Genomic DNA, 18,425 nt, shown 5'->3' with positions numbered 1-18,425 from the left:
GGCGGGGCGGGGAGCTGCCGGTGGGTGCTCTGCTGCTTCTCCCCCCTCCTTCCCAGGCTTGCAAGCCTGGGGAGGGGGGCGGGTGGAGGGGAAATGCAGCATGCCTGGGGCAGGAGGCGGGGGTGGGGATTTGGGGAAGGGCTGGAATGGGAGTGTGGCCGGGGGTGGAGTTGGGGCGAGGCCGGGGTCGCGAGCACCCACCAGCGCCGTCTAAAGTTGGCGCCTATGATACAGACCCTGGACTTTAGCAAAGCAGACTTTGAATCTCTTAGGGAACTGATGGGCAGGATCCCCTGGGAGGCTAATATGGGGGGGAAAGGAGTCCAGGAGAGCTGGCTGTATTTTAAAGAAGCTTTATTGAGGGAGCAGGAACAAACCATCTCAATGTGCAGAAAGAATAGCAAATATGACAAGTGACCAGCTTGGCTTAACAGTGAAACCTTTGCTGAGCTTAAACACAAAAAGGAAGCTTACAAGAAGTGGAAACTTGGACAGATGACCAGGGAGGAGTATAAAATATTGCTCGAGCATGCAGTGGTGTAATCAGGAAGGCCAAAGCACGATTGGAGTTGCAGCTGGCAAGGGATGTGAAGGGTAACAAGAAGGGTTTCTACAGGTCTATTAGCAAAAAGAAGAAAGTCAGAGAAAGTGGGGGAGGCAACCTAGTGACAGATGATGTGGAAAAAGCTGAAGTACGCAATGCTTTTTTTTTTGCCTCGGTCTTCCCAGACAAGGTGAGCTCCCAGAGTGCTGCACTGGACAACACAGTATGGGGAGGAGGTGAGCAGCCCTCAGTGGTGAAAGAAGAGGTTAAAGACTGTTTAGAAAAGCTAGACATGCACAAGTCCATGGGTCCAGATCTAATGCATCTGAGGATGCTGAGGGAGTTGGCTGATGTGATTGTAGAGCCATTGGCCGTTATCTTTGAAAACTTGTGGGGATCAGGAGAGGTCCCAGACGATTGGAAAAAGGCAAATATAGTGTCCATCTTTAAAAAAAGGGAAGAAAGAGAACCCGGGGAACTACAAACCGGTCAGTCTCACTTCAGTCCCCAGCAAAATCATGGAGCAGGTCCTCACGGAATCCATTTTGAAGCACTTGGAGGAGAGGAAGGTGATCAGGAACAGTCAACATGGATTCACCAAGGGCAAGTCATGCCTGACAAACCTGATTGCCTTCTATGATGACATAACTGGAGCTGTGGATATAGGGAAAACAGTGGACATGATATATCTTGACTTTAGCAAAGCTTTTGATATGGTCTCCCATAGTATTCTTGCCAGCAAATTAAAAAAGTATGGATTGGATGAATGGACTATAAGGTGGATAGAAAGTGGCTAGATCATCGGGCTCAATGGGTAGTGATCAATGCCTTGATGTCTAGTTGGCAGCCGGTATCAAGAACGGTGCCCCAGGTCCTGGGACCGGTTTTGTTCAACATCTTCATGAATGATCTGGATGATGGGATGGATTGGGCCCTCAGCTATTTCACATAAGACACTAAGCTGAGGGGAGAGGTAGATTCTCTGGAGCGTAGGGATAGGGTCTAGAATCTAAAGGACCTAGATAAATTGGAGGATTGGGCCAAAAGAAGACTGATGGGGTTCAACAAGGACAAGTGCAGAGTCCTGCACTTAGGAAGGAAGAATCCCATGCACTGCTACAGGCTGGGGACCGACTGACTAAGCAGCAGTTCTGCAGAAAAGGACCTGGGAATTACAGTGGATGAGAAGCTGGACATGAGTCAACAGTGTGCCTTTGTTTCTCCTCTATTGGCACTGCTGAGGCCACATCTGGAGTATTGCGTCCAGTTTTGGGACCCCCACTACAGAAAGGATGTTGATACATTGGAGAGAGTCCAGTGGAGGGCAATGAAAATGATTACGGGGATGGGGTACATGACTTATGAGAAGAAGTTGAGGGAACTGGGGTTATTTAGTCTGCAGAAGAGAAGAGTGAGGGGGGATTTGATCGCAGCCTTCAACTACCTGAAGGGGGGTTCCAAAGTGGATGGAGCTCAGCTGTTCTCAGTGGTGGCAGATGATAGAACACGAAGCGATGTTCTCAAGTTGCAGTGCGGGAGGTCTAGGTTGGATATTAGGAAACACTATTTCACTAGGGAGGGTGGTGAAGCACTGGAATGGGTTACCTAGGGAGGTGGTGGAATCTCCATCCTTAGAGGTTTTTAAGGCCCGGCTTGACAAAGCCCTGGCTGGGATGATTTAGTTGGGGTTGGTCCTGCTTTGAGCAGGGGATGGGACTAGATATCTCCTGAGGTCTCTTCCAACTGTGAGATTCTATGATTCTATGACTGGGCACTAAGTCAGCGTGTTTTGGTCAGATCCCCGCTGACCCGATGGTGAATACACTTGTCACTGACAGGGCCCTGGGCTGGGACCTGGTGGAGTAAAGAGGGTCTGGGACTCCCTACCCCAGCCACCACCCCCCTTTGGTGATGGCCCATCCCTCCACCCCCCTGACCATCAGGCCCTAATGCCTTGCGAGAGAGGGCAGCTGTATTGACCCTGGCCATTAGGCTGTATGGCCTGAGGCTAAGGGTGCTCAGGTGGCTATAACGCCCTTTTCCCCGCCCCAAAGGGGAATGGGGTGGACTTGCCCCATGAGAGGTTCTCACGGCCTTCTGAGCTCAGCACCTGCATGAAGAGCAGCTGGCTGAAGCTGAACCAGGATCAGACGGATGTGATCCGTGTGGGAAAGGAGAAGCACTCCTTCTCTGTCACAGTCCCAGCCATCTGCCCTCACACTGCCCCTCTGGTCCACAGCCCGGGCTCCTCTTAGATTTATGTAGCAACAGCAACAAAGCAAAAAGCTCCCTGCTGTCTGTGGCTGGCCCGCTTGTGCCCGGTGTTAGAAAAGGCAGAGCTGGTCCCAGTGCGCTGCGCACTGTGACACTTAAGCTGGGTATTGCAGTTCCTTTTATCTAGGAGGGAAGCACAAGCCCTGAGGAAAAACCAGCTTGTTCAAAACACAGCAACCTGGTCGCTCCGCAACACAGGACCCTGGGAACACATCACCCCAACATGCCGTTCTCTGCCCTGGCTCCCCATTCAGTTCAGAGCCCAGTTCCACGGGGTGCTGATTTTTCAAGACCCTGCATGGCACTGGTCCTGGCTCCCTGAGAGATCAGTCACCCTGCTGCACCCAGGGCTCCCCTGACACCTGAATTCCACTGGCACACTAGGGCTGGCCAGAAACAGCAATTCCAGTTTGGGAAAAAATGACGTCTCTAATTTGTTTGGGTCCAATTCAAAACAAAACTGAGGCCTTTCAAAATCCCCCACACCCAAATATGAGTGCAAGCCCCTGCCCACCCCAGGATAGCCAGTAGCCTGGTGGTTAGGGCACTCACGTGGGATGAAAACACCCCGGGTTCACGTTCCTGATTTGCAGTAGGCGCTTGGATCTTGCACATCCCAGGTGAGTACCCTGACCACCAGCCAATAGAATCAGCCTCTCTGGAGCAATAAACATGTTATTTTTTCAATATAAAATAGAACAGCACCAACAGGAGTCATTGAAAGAGAGTGACTCTATAGCCTAGTGGTTAGAGCACTTCCCTGGGATGTGGAAGACCCAAGCTATTCTGGGGTAAGGCTGGGTCTCTCTCTCCAGAAAGCCAATCCTGGACCTGAGAAACCTTCCTAATGAAAAGTTAGTCAAACCTGCACGTGTCCAGGAAGTGGGATGAGTGGATGCGTCTGTGTCTCTTAGGAAGATAACTGTACGAGTACAGAGCTATGTACAGCGCTGTCAGAATATGATCCGCTGCCATCCCAAGCTAGGGATCTAGGGTTCCCAGTCCAACTCCAATGGAAAGCCTCCCACTGTCTTGAGTGCAGTTGGATCCAGCCTACGGTCTGTGAGCAGGGTGGGTGCAGGCCGGGTCATTGGTAGCAGGGCCAGGCAGTGACAGAGCCTTAGGGACAAGAGAGTCAATGGGCTTGTGTTCACTAGAAAATCAGGGTGCGACAGAACATGGCCCTGAACTAGTTGTGTTCACTAACATGGCGTTAAAACCAACTTTGCAGGGGTGTATTCGCCAGTGTGTTGGTTAACACAAGTCCGCCAAGCAGTGCTAACATGCCCTCATGTCATAGTGAAGACAAGCGGGAGCCTCTGGGGCAGAGGGGAAGATCAAGGTGGGGGATTGGGAGGAAGGATCTGTTGGAGGAAGGGTGGCTGGAAGAGTGAGTTTGTTTGGGGATTGGGGTTGATCTGGGGGGGAAAGGCCAGGGAATGCTGGGGAGGAGAAGCCTCCACATGGGCCCAGTTGTGTGTGTTTCTCTGGGCACGGGGGCCATTCTGTACCTTCCACTCCCTAGTTACTGCGTTGTCTCCAAGGTGACAAGTCAAGACTGTCGATCATTCTGCAGTTTACAAAGTCCTCAGGATAGCGGTTGACCTTGAACACGTCCCTGGGCACCTCTCTAATGCGAGTGTTATCACAGAGAACCCGCGGCAATGAACTGCTGCTCAGGGCCCGGCGCTGCTGTGGAGTGAAAACCCCGGGATTCTCCCACCAGAATCTACAAAGAAGCAGAAAAGCGGCAGTGTTACAGCCCGTGTTTATCCTTCTTGGGAATGAATTTAGTCCTTGGGGGGGGGTCATGATTTGTTTTGTCTCCATTGATATGAAAAGAGGCCTTGCCTGTGAAATGGAAATACAAGTGGTGGTGTGGGACATCGGGGACTCGTTGTAGGCAGCAGCAAAACTCCCACCAGCTGCAGTGAGGCCACAATTTCACCCGGTAGTTTAAAAAAAAGTGTTTTTCTAATGTTAATAAATCTCCTATAGCCAAAATGCCTTCAAGCTTTCTAGAGAAAGACTGTGAAGATTCTATACAGATACGTTCTACTGAAAATGAAAAGAACTTTTGATTGCAAAGTCACCGGCTAAAAAGCTTCTGTGGGAATCACAGATGTTCTCTGGCCTGCGCTGTGCAGGAGCTCAGACTAGATCAAGGGTTCTCAACCTGGGGGTCGGGACCCCTCAGGGGGTTACAAGGTCATTACAGGGGGGGGTCGCAACCTGTCAGCCTCCACCCCAAACTCTGCATTTCCTCCAGCATTTATAATGGTGTTAAATATATAAAAAAAAGTGTTTTTAATTTATAAGGGGGGGGGTCGCGCTCAGAGTCTTGCCATGTGAAAGGGGTCACCAGTACAAACGTTTGAGAGTCACTGGACTAGATGATCACCATGGTCCCTTCTGGCCTTAACATCTATGAATTGATCCAAATTTAGGAAATCCCTGAATTAAGGCTGCCGGCGCAATCTTAACTCTGCCCTCTTGTGCGTATGGGCTGTTAGAGACCTTAATTGAATGATCACGTACTGTTTAGTCCACAAACGACCCCTGGCTCACTCCAGTAGCAGGAGCTGCGCTACCAGCATGGCAAGGATCCCCCCTCCCTCATGGAGCATGGGGAGTGCTGAGAATCTGCTCCCCCGTACACCCGCCTCACAGAGCAAGGAGGAGAGGCAGCTCCTAGAGTGCAGCACTCCAGCCCCCTGGACTGTGCCCTTCACTAGCTGTACAACTGCCTGCAGGTGCTCACCAGCCCAGTCAGATCATGGCCCCAGCTCCTCTGGGCCTGTCAGTAAAATGGGCTAATGCCTCCCTGAAACAGGGCGAGTTCCTGGAATACACTCTTCTGTCTTCCGCCCAGTGCTTGGACGGTGTGCCATGGGCTAGGCAGGGCTGCACAATGACTTGGAAGAGATACAAATGTGGACAAGCAGAGAAACTGCCCACCAGCACGAAACGGGTTAAAGAGAGCCTAGCCCTGCCCTGTTATACCTGCAGCCAATGCCAGGCCTGGAGGGGAGAGAAAAGGAGGGAGCCTGGCTCAGTTTGGCGAAAAGGCAGGCACTAGCTGCTCCCTACCTGAGGGAAGGAGCACTACCCTGCCAGCCGAGGCAGCTGCCAGGAACCCAGCACCGTCTTCCTGGCCAAAGGAAATGGAGAAAGAGGCCTAGGTGCACCCGGCCTGAGAGGAACCCGGGTGACCGAAATGCAGAGACCTTGTGGGGCTCCTGCTACTGGAGAGGGTGCAGACATGTGTAAGGGGTAAGCTGGCTTGAACTGCGTGATACTGGGGGCCTTTCTGGGACCCCGTCTCTCTGCAGTGCTAGACGTGCTAGTATAAGGGTCATCTGAGGGGAGGGGGAAATGGGACACTTCCCCCCCCCCTCTCAGGTGGGGAGACAATAACTTATCCCCCCACCATCAAGCCTGTGGCAGAGGGGACGAGGGAGGGAGGGGAGGAAGCTGGCCCAGCTCAGGTCCCTCTGCTTTATCACTTGTTACTTTGCCAGCTCTGAACCCTGCAGGCTGAGATTCACCAGGCTTGGTCTCTGCCTCAGGCTGGATTTTTCTGCTGTGTTTCAGCAAAAACAGTTTGGCTCCTCTTGAGAACAGGGTGAGGGAAAGAGGTAGTGTTGCCCACATTAGCCAATTTTTCCTGCCATTTCTTTGATGAGCTCTAGTGCTCCCAAGGGTTTGTGGCTTGGATGTGAAATTTAGCAGGAGAAACAAACGCCTGTAAGTTATGGAGTTACTAGCTCTGCGCCCGTCTGTCAAATGGGGCCCACAACACCTTCCTGCCTCACTGAGGTGTTGTGAAGATACATTGGTGGTACTATGGTAAGTGCCCTGGAACTGCCCATGAAGAAGTGACTAATTCTGTATTCAGTGCAAGGTTTGGATGATGTGAGGTGAACACGGCAGGGGCCACCCGCTGAACAATAGGGATAAAACAAAATATTGAACAGCTGCCTCATTCCTGGAGCACTGTCCGTCCTGTGGTGTTTTTCCCAGAACCCTGACAACACACAATCGTGTCATTAAAAAGACTGTTAAAATGCACACGCACAAGGGTGCCGAATTCAGATCGCAGGCAGCCTTATTTCTGGCATTTCTGAGTGCTTCTGAGTGCTCGACTTTGCAAACTGCATAACTTTTCTTAATGTAGTGTTTTTGCAGGGCATAAATTATGAGAGAATGGTGGTGACGTTGATAAAAGGAAAACTCCGCTGCAACGTTAACTGTCAAATTAAACCTGCATTTCTAAGAAATGTTTTAAAAGTGGCAATATATGAAACAGAAATTAAAATTGACAGAGTGTTTGCCTTTTCATGTTGGTTTGAAGCAGGCCGGATTCATACACACAGGATAAATGACCCCAGAAATTACCACCTTTAAAAGAGATTTAAGGGGGTGTTTCACCTTTCTTCAGAACCCTCTACAGACCATCCATGCACCAGTGAGTGGAGCTGTCTGGCCACGTAGGAGTTAATCAACTGCCCTTCCCACAGGGGCGCCCCTTTAATAACTGTGAATGAAACTCCGGTATTGGGCCGTGGTGCTCGGAACACCAAGCAAGCCCATCGGTGAGGGACTGGAACAGCACATGACACCAACTGCCAATTGTTCTTTTGTAAATAAAATGGAAGTGGAGATTCACTTTCCAGTCAGCCTACCTGTCCCCATCTCGCAATTTCCTGAACTGTGATCCAATGATGCAAGCCAGGAGAGGTCCCACTCTGCCATTGGGAACAAACGGCTCCGCCATAGCCCCAATCCAGATGTCGATATTGTCTGGTGTCCCGTACAGGTCCATGAACTTCCTGGCCAGCTCAGGATTTCTCAGCACTTCAGAGAGTTCAGCTAAGTTGCGAGGCTGTGAGAGCCCACAGAATTGCCTCCAGGCGTTATACCCTGCGGAACCAGAGCAGAGCAGTCAATACCGCCATCTCCCTCCCACCTGTGCTAGCATCTCCCCATTGTAGTCCATTCTCCACGCACAGCCCGCTTTGCCATTGCCCAGGATTTTAAAAAATATTTCAGCAGATGTTGATGTGTCATCTAGAATCAGACACTGAATTAACCAAGTTCTGTCTTCACAAATGGGAGTGGGAGTTAAAGCTGAGCTGGAAAGTTCAGTGTCCTACTAACTTGATAACTATGTGGCACTGGGAGTGAATGTATCCATGAGGAATGCAGCACAGGACCTATTGTCAATCCCTGTTTTCAGATGCTTGTAACTTTCTGAAGTGTCACCGGGGGAGGGGGGTTGGCTTTTCCATGAGCTAGACTGTGTCCATAAGACAAAGTCCTTGTTCAGGGCCAGCGTCTCGCTGGATGCCCCCAAGGCCAGTGCAGGAGGCAGTGACTCCTCCTGGTGTCCTAGCCCCGTTACTCTGAGGGCTGGGGGATGTAAGCAGACGTGTAGCATCCCTTGCTCCAGTGCACCAGAACCAAGCTCTGCAAGATGCAGGGGAGTAAAGGCTGGGTGAAAATCAAACCCTCCATTCAGGCCTGTAACCTGGACACCATCTTCGACTTGGTCCTCACAGCCCGGCTAGGTCTAAATCTTGCCGAGTCTTTCTGTAAAACATCTCTAAGATACGGCCGTTCCTGTCCATCCACACAGCTACAGCTCTCGGCCAAGCTCTCCGCATCTTGCATCTCAATTACTGCAGCAGTCTCTTCTCGGGCCTTCACAAATGCAATCTTGCTCCACTAATAACAATCCAGAATACTTCTGCAAGGATAATTTTCCTAGCCCATTGCTTTAACCACGTCATTCCTCTTTAGATCCCTCCACTGTCTCCCACTCCTCCAATAGCCCCCAGCCCCTGTCACTCAGGCCTGCACCGTGGGGGCTATTTCTGACTCCATCCTCTCCCTTGCTGCCCATCCCGGCCATTTCCAAACTCTGCTGCTTCCTCCTCAGCGTCTCCAAGATCCCGTCTTTTCTTTCCATTCCCACACCAGATCTCTAGTCCAGGTCCTGACTGCTGCACCTGCCTCCCACTGGCCACCCGGACGCTCCCTTTCCCTCTGGCCTATCAGAATCTAGCGATAGAGCCACCTTCCTTCTCCATCCATCTGATCACATCCCTCCCCTGGCTCCCATCAGCTCTGACATCAGATTTAAGCCTCTGGCCGCCACCTCCAAGTCTCTGTTCAGTTCTGCCCCTCCCTGGTTATCTTTCTTTTTCAGTGTTGCATTCCCCGCTTCTCCTCTACTCTGCCTCTACTTCCCATCTGCCCATTTGTCATGCTCTCTGACAGCCAATCACCTCCAGCCTCTTCCCCCACATCCCTCCTCCCCATGCCTGGACTCCCCACGGTCGTCCGAAAGGCCCCACACTATCCATATTTAAATCCCGCTTAAAAGCCTTTTGGTGAATGTTGATAACCAGTACAGAATTGTTTTTCCTCCCTGACATCTGTCTGTCCCTAGGGCAGGGGCTGTCCTTCCTTGGCTGTCTGGAAAAATCACATTGTGGAAGTGACTGCAAACAACGCAGAAAGGGATGCAGTCTTATGCATACTTACCTGGAAGACCATGATCTCTTCCACGTTGCAGGTTTAAGGCTGCTAGATCCAGTCCAATTATTTCTACCTGTTCAAAAAGCCGCTCCTGGAGCTCCTCAACCACCATTTGATTCTGTTTCATTAGTTTTGCATGGTCAACCAGCAGACCACGGAGAAGCGGGTCAATGCCACCTGCAATGAAGGTCAAGTCCAGAAAGAAACAGAACAGTCTGTAATAGATTCTACCTAGTAGGCTACATTTTGTGCAACAGAAGATTAGCCCCAATGCTCCCTTTGCTCCTCAGGGGTCACCTGAGATCCTTCCCGCTCTGATGGTTGGGGAGGTCATTCCTAGCTAACAGTATGTGCCATGTTCCCCCTAAAGAATCAGAGTAGTTTTTAAGAATGTCTGCAGAGGCAGAGGCCTGTTGTCTGATAACAACACGAGCTGCTCAAAGGAAGCCAAGCAGTTTTAGTAAACAAACTGCATAGGAAGAACCGGGAAGGTTTCTCCTTCAGGAAATATTGATCTTTGTGTTTTTACCTCACAGCAACAAAACAGGAGCTGGGAAAGGCCTCGCAGGCAGAGTTGGCTGGGCAATGTGTGTTTTGTTCCTGGGAAAAATTTCAGGGCTGTTGGTCATAAGCTGATGTTTAATTTCTAAAAAGCTACACAGTTCTTATCATGCTGAGTCTATAGCGGCGACTCAGGCTAGACCCACTAAGGGATTTAGGCCCCTAATTTCCAGGCCATAAGTCTGAATGCAACATTTAGGCAGCACCGAGATCCTTAAACCCCTGCTCCACTGCTGCCTAACTCTGTAGACACCTCAATTCCATAGCTGCCGACATTTCCACCACTGGGCATGCCCAGAGCCTCCGAAATCCTGATGCCACCGAGCTGCTCAGCACCCTAGCGCACACCTAAGTCCCAGCAGGATTTATCAGCGAGGTGTTCCCCTACCAGGCTTGGTCCCATTTGGGTCCTGTGCAGAAGACAGTCAGCAATAAGGAGAGTGGGAACTAGACTGGCTGAAGTGCATGCTCCCCAGTAGGCAGGCGAGGCAGCTGGAGTGGGGAAGAGCTGTTTCCAAATCCCCCCTCGGCTTGATTTGGCACAAGGACTTGAACTCAGCTCTCCTACATCCCAGGTAAGAGCCCTAGCTGCCAGGCTATTGGTTAACCTGAGGGTGGGGGTGTCCCAGTCACTCCTGTCGAAGCTGTTCCGCTTGGTATTAAACAATTCATTGGGCCAGACACAGAGCTAGAGATGTTGACTCTATAGCCTGGTGGCTAGGGCCTGTATCTATCATGTGAAAGAGCCATGTTCAAGCCCTTGCTCCAATGACTATTTACTTCTTCACAAGTGGTGAGTTCACCCATGTCATACCTTGGCTAATTTGGTTTAAAATTCAGTTCATAGTAAATTGAGAGGTAGGGCAGTCAGTTCTAAAGTGGCTGCACTCTGTCCCATTGTATATATATCCAATCAGCATGAAATACATATAAAATGGAAGTGTCACCACTAAACGTGAGTGAAAGGAGCTATAGAATTGGGTATTTTTAAAATATAGCAGAATGCTCTTGATAAGATCAGGCAGTTTTCTTGGGGGGCAATCTCCTGTTTGAGATATTTGTTCGTAATCTAGATAAGGTATTTTATTTTCAGTTTGTACTGAAAACCTTGTCTCTCTCACCAACTGAAGTCGGTCCAATAAAACATATTACCTCACCTACTTTGTCTCGCTAATATCCTGGGACCGAAATGGCTATAACACCGCTGCATACTAGAGTCCTAGAGTCATTTTTGTTGCTCTTTTTTAACGTCCTTCAGTTTGTTTGTTTTCTTCTGGGTCCCAGAGCTGAATGCAGCATTTCAAGTGTAGTCACTATCAAACAGGGCCTGTTACCCTCTTGTTCCATGAGCTGTTCCATCTGCACGTGCAGCTCAAACCTGCACTGGCTATTCGTGGGGCCATGTTTAGATTGAAGCTCATGGCTCACCTGCTGTCCATTGTTTGTCCATTTTAGAGTTTTCTACCATTACCCATCACCATAGTAACTTAGTACCCTCCAGGTTAAGTAGATTAGCATTGTGAGGTCCCTATTGGACTTCACAGAGTCATTGGCTCATCTCCCTTCCCTGGCTATGAGAAGCTCTCGCCAGGGCGGGAGATTGTAAATGTCATTCTGGAAAACCTCTATCAAAGAAGAAAGTCTTGCAGCCCCAAGTCTATAAGAGGGCTATCATAAATATAGCCCTCTATAATTATAATAATCTCTAATAATAATTAGGGCTGTCAAACGATTAAAAAATTAATTGCAATTAATCATGAGATTAAAAAAATTGTGATTAATCACAGTTTTAATTGCACTGTTAAATAATAATAGAATACTATTTATTTAAATAATTTGATGTTTTCTACATTTTCAAATGTATTGATTTCCATTACAACACAAAATATGATCATTTTTATGACAAATATTTGCATTGTAAAAATGATAAACAAAATAAATAGTATTTTTAATTTACCTCATACAAGTACAGTCTATTTATTGTGAAAGTGCAACTTACAAATGTAGAATTATTGTTTTATTTTTGCGTGCAGTTATGTAAAAAAACAATGTAAAACTTTAGAGCCTACAAATCCACTCAGTCCTACTTCGTGTTCAGCCAATCACTAAGACAAACAAGTTTGTTAACATTTATGGGAGATAACTTTTACTTACAATGTCACCTGAAAGTTAGAACAGGCATTCGCATGACACAGTTGTATCCAGCGTTGCAAGGTATTTACATGCCAGATATGCTAAACATTCGTATGCCCCTTCACGCTTTGACCGCCATTCCAGAAGACATGCTTCCAAGCTGATGACAGGTTCTGTTTGATAATGATCCGAAGCAATGCAGACCGACGCATGTTAGAAGGTTGGTTTTCTCTTTTGGCGTTTCAGGTTCTGTAATCTCCATATTGAAGTGTTGCTCTTTTAAGACTTCTGAGCGCATATTCCACACTTCATCCCTCTCAGATTTTGGAAGGCACTTCAGATTCTTAAACCTTGGGTTGAGTGCTGTAACTCTCTTTAGAAATCTCATATTGGTACCGTCTTTGCGCTTTGTCATATCTGCAGTGAAAGTGTTCTTAAACCGAACAACATATGCTGGGTCGTCATCCAAGAGTGCCATAACGCAAAATATATAGCAGAATATGAGTAAAACCACAGAGCAGGAGACATACAATTCTCCCACAAGGAGCTCAGTCACAAACCAGCAGGGCTCAAGTTGTGTTTCTAGCTTTTGCAGTGGTTTAAATCCTTACCTGTCGGCACTGACAGGTTGTGCTTTTGAAGAGCTAATGTGGCTGTGATAGTGACTTTATTTCAAAGCTGATGTAACGCTGACGGACCCCGGTTGTCAGCGGGCAGGATCGAACTAGGGACTTAGTACATGAGCCTCTACCACATGAGCTAAAAGCCAACTGGCTAAGGCTGTAGAGCAGACCCATTTTATCTCTCTCTCTCTCTAAGTGGTCTTGGTGCCACTAGATGGGACAGAACACCACACCCAGGAGGTGTGTGGGTTACATACTTCCCCTAGCTGAGGAAGCGCATCCCGAGCTTCAGAGTCTTCCCAGTTGAAATCCCGGATGAGCCCCCACTTGTAACGCCGACAGACCCCGGTCGTCGGTGGGCAGGATTGAACTAGGGACCTCTGGAGCGTAGTACATGAGCCTCTAAGGCATGAGCTAAAAGCCACCTGGCTATTAGCCAAGGCTGTAGAACAGACTCGTTTTATGTCTCTCTCTACGTGGTCTCGGTGCCCCTAGAAGGGACAGAACACTACACCCAGAAGGTGTGTGGGTTACACACACACTGAATCATACCCAATGTGGAGTTCCATCCGGTTGAAATATCTTGTACAAGAGGTTCTTGTTTCTGTCCATTTGCAGCTTGTTGTATTCCTAGCTCTGCACTGTTAGCTGGACTGCGTTTGAAATGGCCCACAAGTTTTCTACATTTTGCCAGCACGTTTTCAAAACCACCATCACCGAGCGCTACTGTAATCGATTGCTGCAGACCATGAGTGATGCATGTCATATGTGCAAAAGGCAAATGAGTGTCTGCTGCTATCACATTACGTGTATTGTTAGTACAAAACTGTTGTAATATTTTCTTGAATATTTCATTTTTTCGCAACATCCAAGAAGTGCTCTGCATATGCTTCAGCATAATGTCTCTCTTCCGTATGTGTTACTGTTAAAGCGAACGGCTGCAGTGTCCATGCAGCATCAATCAGGTGTGCTGTGACTCCAAGCTAGCTGTGATTGCTCAGGGATGTCCAGAGATCACCAGTCAAAGCAACAGTTAGCGCATTTTTCAGAAGCTCCAACTTTGTAGTCTTCTCGTTGTGATAGAGGTCATGTATTTGTGATGCAGTAGTTCTTCAGGAGGGCAAGGTGTATGACTGATTGGAAGATGCAATTTGAATAGCATCTTTTAGCCTTCTGTCGTTCACAAGGTTGAACGGTCTGCAGTCCATAGATATCCACTTTGCAATAGCATTGGTTAAGCTGTTGTACTTTGTTTGATCCAGGGGCTTGTCGTGATCCTGAAACTCTTTAAGCATACTCTGTCATGGCTGGCGGGATTCATTTGCTGTCAGTAGGTTATCTGTAGCACAAGAACTTGAGGTGAAAGCATGTTTAGTGTGTACGTGGTACTGAAGACTTGAAGTACTTCAATGGACATGCATCTGACAAAGTGGGTATTCACCCAGGAAAGCTCATGCTCCAATACGTCTGTTAGTCTATAAGGTGCCACAGGACTCTTTGCTGCTTTTACAGATCCAGACTAACACGGCTACCCCTCTGATACGTCAATGGTATTGGAACTCAGCCTTGCAATAACTACAGATGACCGTCTTTTTATCCAGAGAACCACCCAGAAGCTTTTTAAAAATAAAGACCCATTCAAAAACCTGAACTTTTGCTGCTTTGCGCCATTAATTTTTTCTGATATTTAATCACTCCAGATCAAGAGAACACAGTAGAACTGTGCCAATGTCGGCCAAGTGATGAAGTACAGCAAGTGAAGAGGGTCAAAAGCGAAGTGTGTGATTAACACTCATTAAAAATAATGTGTTAATTTATTTTACGTTAATCGCTTGCATTAACTGCGATTAATTGACAGCCCTAAAAAATAATAATTCTACATTTGTAAGTTGCACTTTCACAATAGAGAGATTGCACTACAGTACTTTTATGAGGTGAATTGAAAAATACTATTTCTTTTATCTTTTTTACAGTGCAAATATTTGTAATCAAAAATAATAATGTAAAGTGAGCACTGTGCACTTTGTATTCTGTGTGGTAATTGAAATCAATATATCGAAAATATAGAGAAACGTCAAATGTATTTATAATAAATTTAAATTGGTATTCTATAATTGTATGGCAGTGTGATTAAAACTGCAATTAATTGCGACTATTTTTTAATCTAATTTGTTTTGCGTTAAATGCTTGAGTCAACTGCAATTAATTGACAGCCCTAATAATAATCTATACAAATAATCTATAATAAATAATAGATAAGACTTAGTCCTGCCAAAAGTGCAGGGGACTGGACTAGACGACCTCTCAAGATCCTTCCAGTCCTACATTCTATGATTCTAGCCATTTGCCCAGATTATTACACTTTGATGAAAATTGCTGGAATTGAGGAAATGATTTATTAACTGAAAACATGTCCTGATGCATAGAAACAAATGATCAGCTGTAATGAACTTTAGGTTCTGATTCTGGAATGTACTTAAGCACGTGGTTAACTTGACGCATGTGCTTAAGTCCCAGTGAACTCATCTGCTTAAGTAAATTGTTGAATCTCTGCCTTGCTGGCAAAGCAGGACTGCAGGCTTACCTTCCATTACAACCCTCCAGGAAGCACAGAATGTGAGGTGAAGAGGCACCTGGGAATGTGGACCCAAAGGTTGGAAATGTTCATCTAAACGGTTCACAAAAGGCTGTATTGAACTATGACCAAACCGAAAAGCCAAGGAGAATACATTTGCCACGGTGGGATCCACAGACTCATCATAGCCCGTGTAGCATGGTATTTCCTTCTCAGTCTCATCTCCAAGCAGAAGTGGCAAGTAGTCTCTGTATGTTATTACCTGGAAGGGAATACAGACTGAGTTAGAAGTTCATATACGCTCTTTCTAAAGGAAAAAACGATCACTTTCTAACATTACCAATAGGATTGGTCAAAAATTCTGTGTCAAAATGCAAGACATCAATGAAACAGCCAGGAAAGTTAAAGACAACAAGAAGGAAATTTTAAATATATGAGGCGCAAAAACAATTCTAGCAAATGGCTTTGTTCTGTTACTAGGTGAGGATGGCAAAATTGTCCATAATGATGCAGAAGAGGCAGAAGTCTTCAATAAATATTTCTGTTCTGTGTTTTGGAAGGAGCAGGAGGATGTATTCATAGCTTACAGCAGGGGTAGGCAACCTATGGCACGTGTGCCGAAGACAGCACGCGAGCTGATTTTCAGTGACACTCACACTGCTCGGGTCCTGGGCACCAGTCCGGGAGGCTCTGCATTTTAATTTAATTTTAAATGAAGCTTCTTAAACATTTTAAAAACCTTATTTACTTTACATACAACAGTAGTTTAGTTATATATTATAGACTTAGAGAAAGAGACTGTCTACAAACGTTAAAATGTATTACTGGCACGCGAAATCTTAAATTAGAGTGAATAAATGAAGACTTGGCACACCCCTTCTGAAAGGTTGCCGACCCTTACAGTGATAATTAAATACTTTCTATTCCAATAGTAAGTAGGGAGTATGCTAAACAGCAACTGCTGAAGTTAAACATTTTAAATCTGCAGGACTGAAAAACTTTCCCCCAAGAGAATTAAAAGAATTGGCCGTGGAGCTCTCTGAGCCACTGAGGTTGATGCTCCAGAGGACCAGAGAAAAGCCAATGTGCTGTCTGTGAGTGAAGTTCAGCCCTGTGCAGAGGCCAACACACGGTCCAGGCACTATCCAAGCCCCTCAGATAGCTGGGCCTTCCTAGTCACCCTTTTGACTATCAGCACATTGGCTTTTCTCTGAAATAAGGCGTCTTTAAAATAAATGAGAGCTGATGAAAAGAGAGACCAGGACAGTGCAATAACAGGGACTGTTGATGCGGACATCTGATTATGATGAGGAAAGGACTTGTGGATCTGAGATACTGAAGGGAGAGCCCTAGATATGGTGGTTCCAGGCACATTCCATGCAGCTCTTGCAGCTTCTAAGATCTGTGAGTCTGATGCCGGAGCCTTCGAAGATGGATATGGCTCTAGACAAGGCATGGTGTCCAGTGTCAGAGTCCTTCAAGGACAGACAATTCTGCCTTAGTGACACAGATGACTCTGTTGTTAATTCACAATACTCAGTACCAGCCCAGGATGATGGATTTCAGAATTCTCCCTGCTTCTTTGAAGGTGGATTGGACATCTCCCAGCTCCTGGGCACCAAAGGCTGAGCAGAGAACAACTTCTGCAGGGGCACGATGACCATAAGTCATCACCTTGCTGGCTTTTTGCATGGGGCAAGATGAGCTGGGGGGCGCAGTTCATAGATTCCAAGGGCAGAAGGAATCATTGTGATAATCTCGTCTGACCTTCTGTATAGCACAGGCCATAGAACTTCTCCAAAATAATTCCTAGAGCAGCTATTTTAGAAAAACATCCAATCTTGATTTTAAAATTGCCAATGCTGGAGAATCCACCATGATCCTTGGAAAGTTGTTCCAATGGTTACTTCCTCTCATCATTAACATTTTACGCCTTATTTCCAGGCTGAATTTGTCTAACTTCAACTTCCAGCCATTGGTCCGTTACACATTTCTCTGCTAGATTGAAGAGCCCATTAGTAAGTATTTAATCCCCATACAGATACTTATAGTCTGCGATTAAGTCACCCCTTAACCTAGAGTTTTGGAGTAGGCACTTCACCAGTGTTCCCAGCAGATTATACGCTGAGGCATTGCAGACATTTTGTTATTGCATGAGGTGCTGTGTTTGCAGATATGTCTCCCTGCAATGGCCATGTTAGGGACAAAAATTAACTCCTTAGGTCTCCTTTTGTTATTGTCACAGTTTCAGGGTCACTGCACCTGTACTCCCCCCTCCTATGTAAAGTTTCATCTCCCAGTTGTCATGTTTCTTGGAGAGAGACCCGCATCTCTGGGGTTTTAAAGCTACACAGCCTCCTGCCACCTACCATGATATCCTCATCAAGCCAGTCCGCCTGGACTGTGCTTTCTCTCTACGGGCAATAACTGGCATGAGCCAGTAGTTACCAACTGCCACACAGCTCTTTCTCAGCAGAGTACATTTATTCTTAGGATAAAAGCATCACAGAGACAACATATAAAAACAATAAAAGTTCTTACACACAAACTAACAATGTCAGAAATCACCCAGCTTCCACATGGGGAGTCTGGTAGGCTAACATCTCTTCCAACCCTTCAGCCTGTGGTGGGGTCCTCTTAGGACCAAAGGTCCTGTCTGTTTGCTGAATCAAAATGAGGACCCCGAGTGTGTTTAAACTCAACCATTCTATAGCCCAAGTTCTTTCCCTGTCTCTGGAAAACCCAGTCTGAGCCAAGAAATGCGATCCACCCCACGGAGTTGTCTTAGCAACTCACGTTAATCATCCCTCACTGTTTTTAATTCCTGGAAGAGCTGTGGTAACCATCACCATGGAGTAGAACACAATCACACTGAAACTGTTCATGGACTGATCGCATTGGTCCCCAAAGATACCGCATGCGGGTGCAATATCTGACACAGTGATTATTTCCATTTGTACAACACTAAGCCACTAAAACTGAGCTGTGAATGATAAGGCAGAGGGCACCTGCAGCACGGAGGGTGCCTAAAACATTTAGATCTGCAGGCTGCTGCACGCAGAGCCCCAGTGGCTACAGGGCTGAGCAAGCTTGGTGTGTAGGAACCTGCACAGGCAATTCTGGAGGGGAAAAATCATGTCTAAATCTGAGCAAGAAACGTTTAATCAACAAG

At 47.0% G+C, this 18,425-nt stretch overlaps 1 protein-coding gene across 1 annotated transcript in view; it reads right to left on the bottom strand.

The window, feature by feature from the left end:
- Positions 1–337: 337 nt before the first annotated feature.
- Positions 338–18,425, bottom strand: part of LOC128825865 (myeloperoxidase-like) — a 54,108-nt gene continuing 36,020 nt past the window's right edge. Inside the window, exons 10-14 of the mRNA XM_054008703.1 lie at positions 15,263–15,515; positions 9,368–9,538; positions 7,504–7,741; positions 4,330–4,547; positions 338–1,198 (exon numbers count right to left, since the gene is read on the bottom strand). Coding sequence (XP_053864678.1) covers positions 4,340–4,547; positions 7,504–7,741; positions 9,368–9,538; positions 15,263–15,515 — 870 coding nt within the window. The 3' untranslated portion in view covers positions 338–1,198; positions 4,330–4,339. The remainder of the gene's footprint in view (positions 1,199–4,329; positions 4,548–7,503; positions 7,742–9,367; positions 9,539–15,262; positions 15,516–18,425) is intronic.

Source organism: Malaclemys terrapin, chromosome 18, assembly GCF_027887155.1.
Source record: "Malaclemys terrapin pileata isolate rMalTer1 chromosome 18, rMalTer1.hap1, whole genome shotgun sequence".
Lineage (NCBI taxonomy): Eukaryota > Metazoa > Chordata > Testudines > Emydidae > Malaclemys > Malaclemys terrapin.
This window is presented reverse-complemented; position numbering and strand designations above follow the sequence as displayed.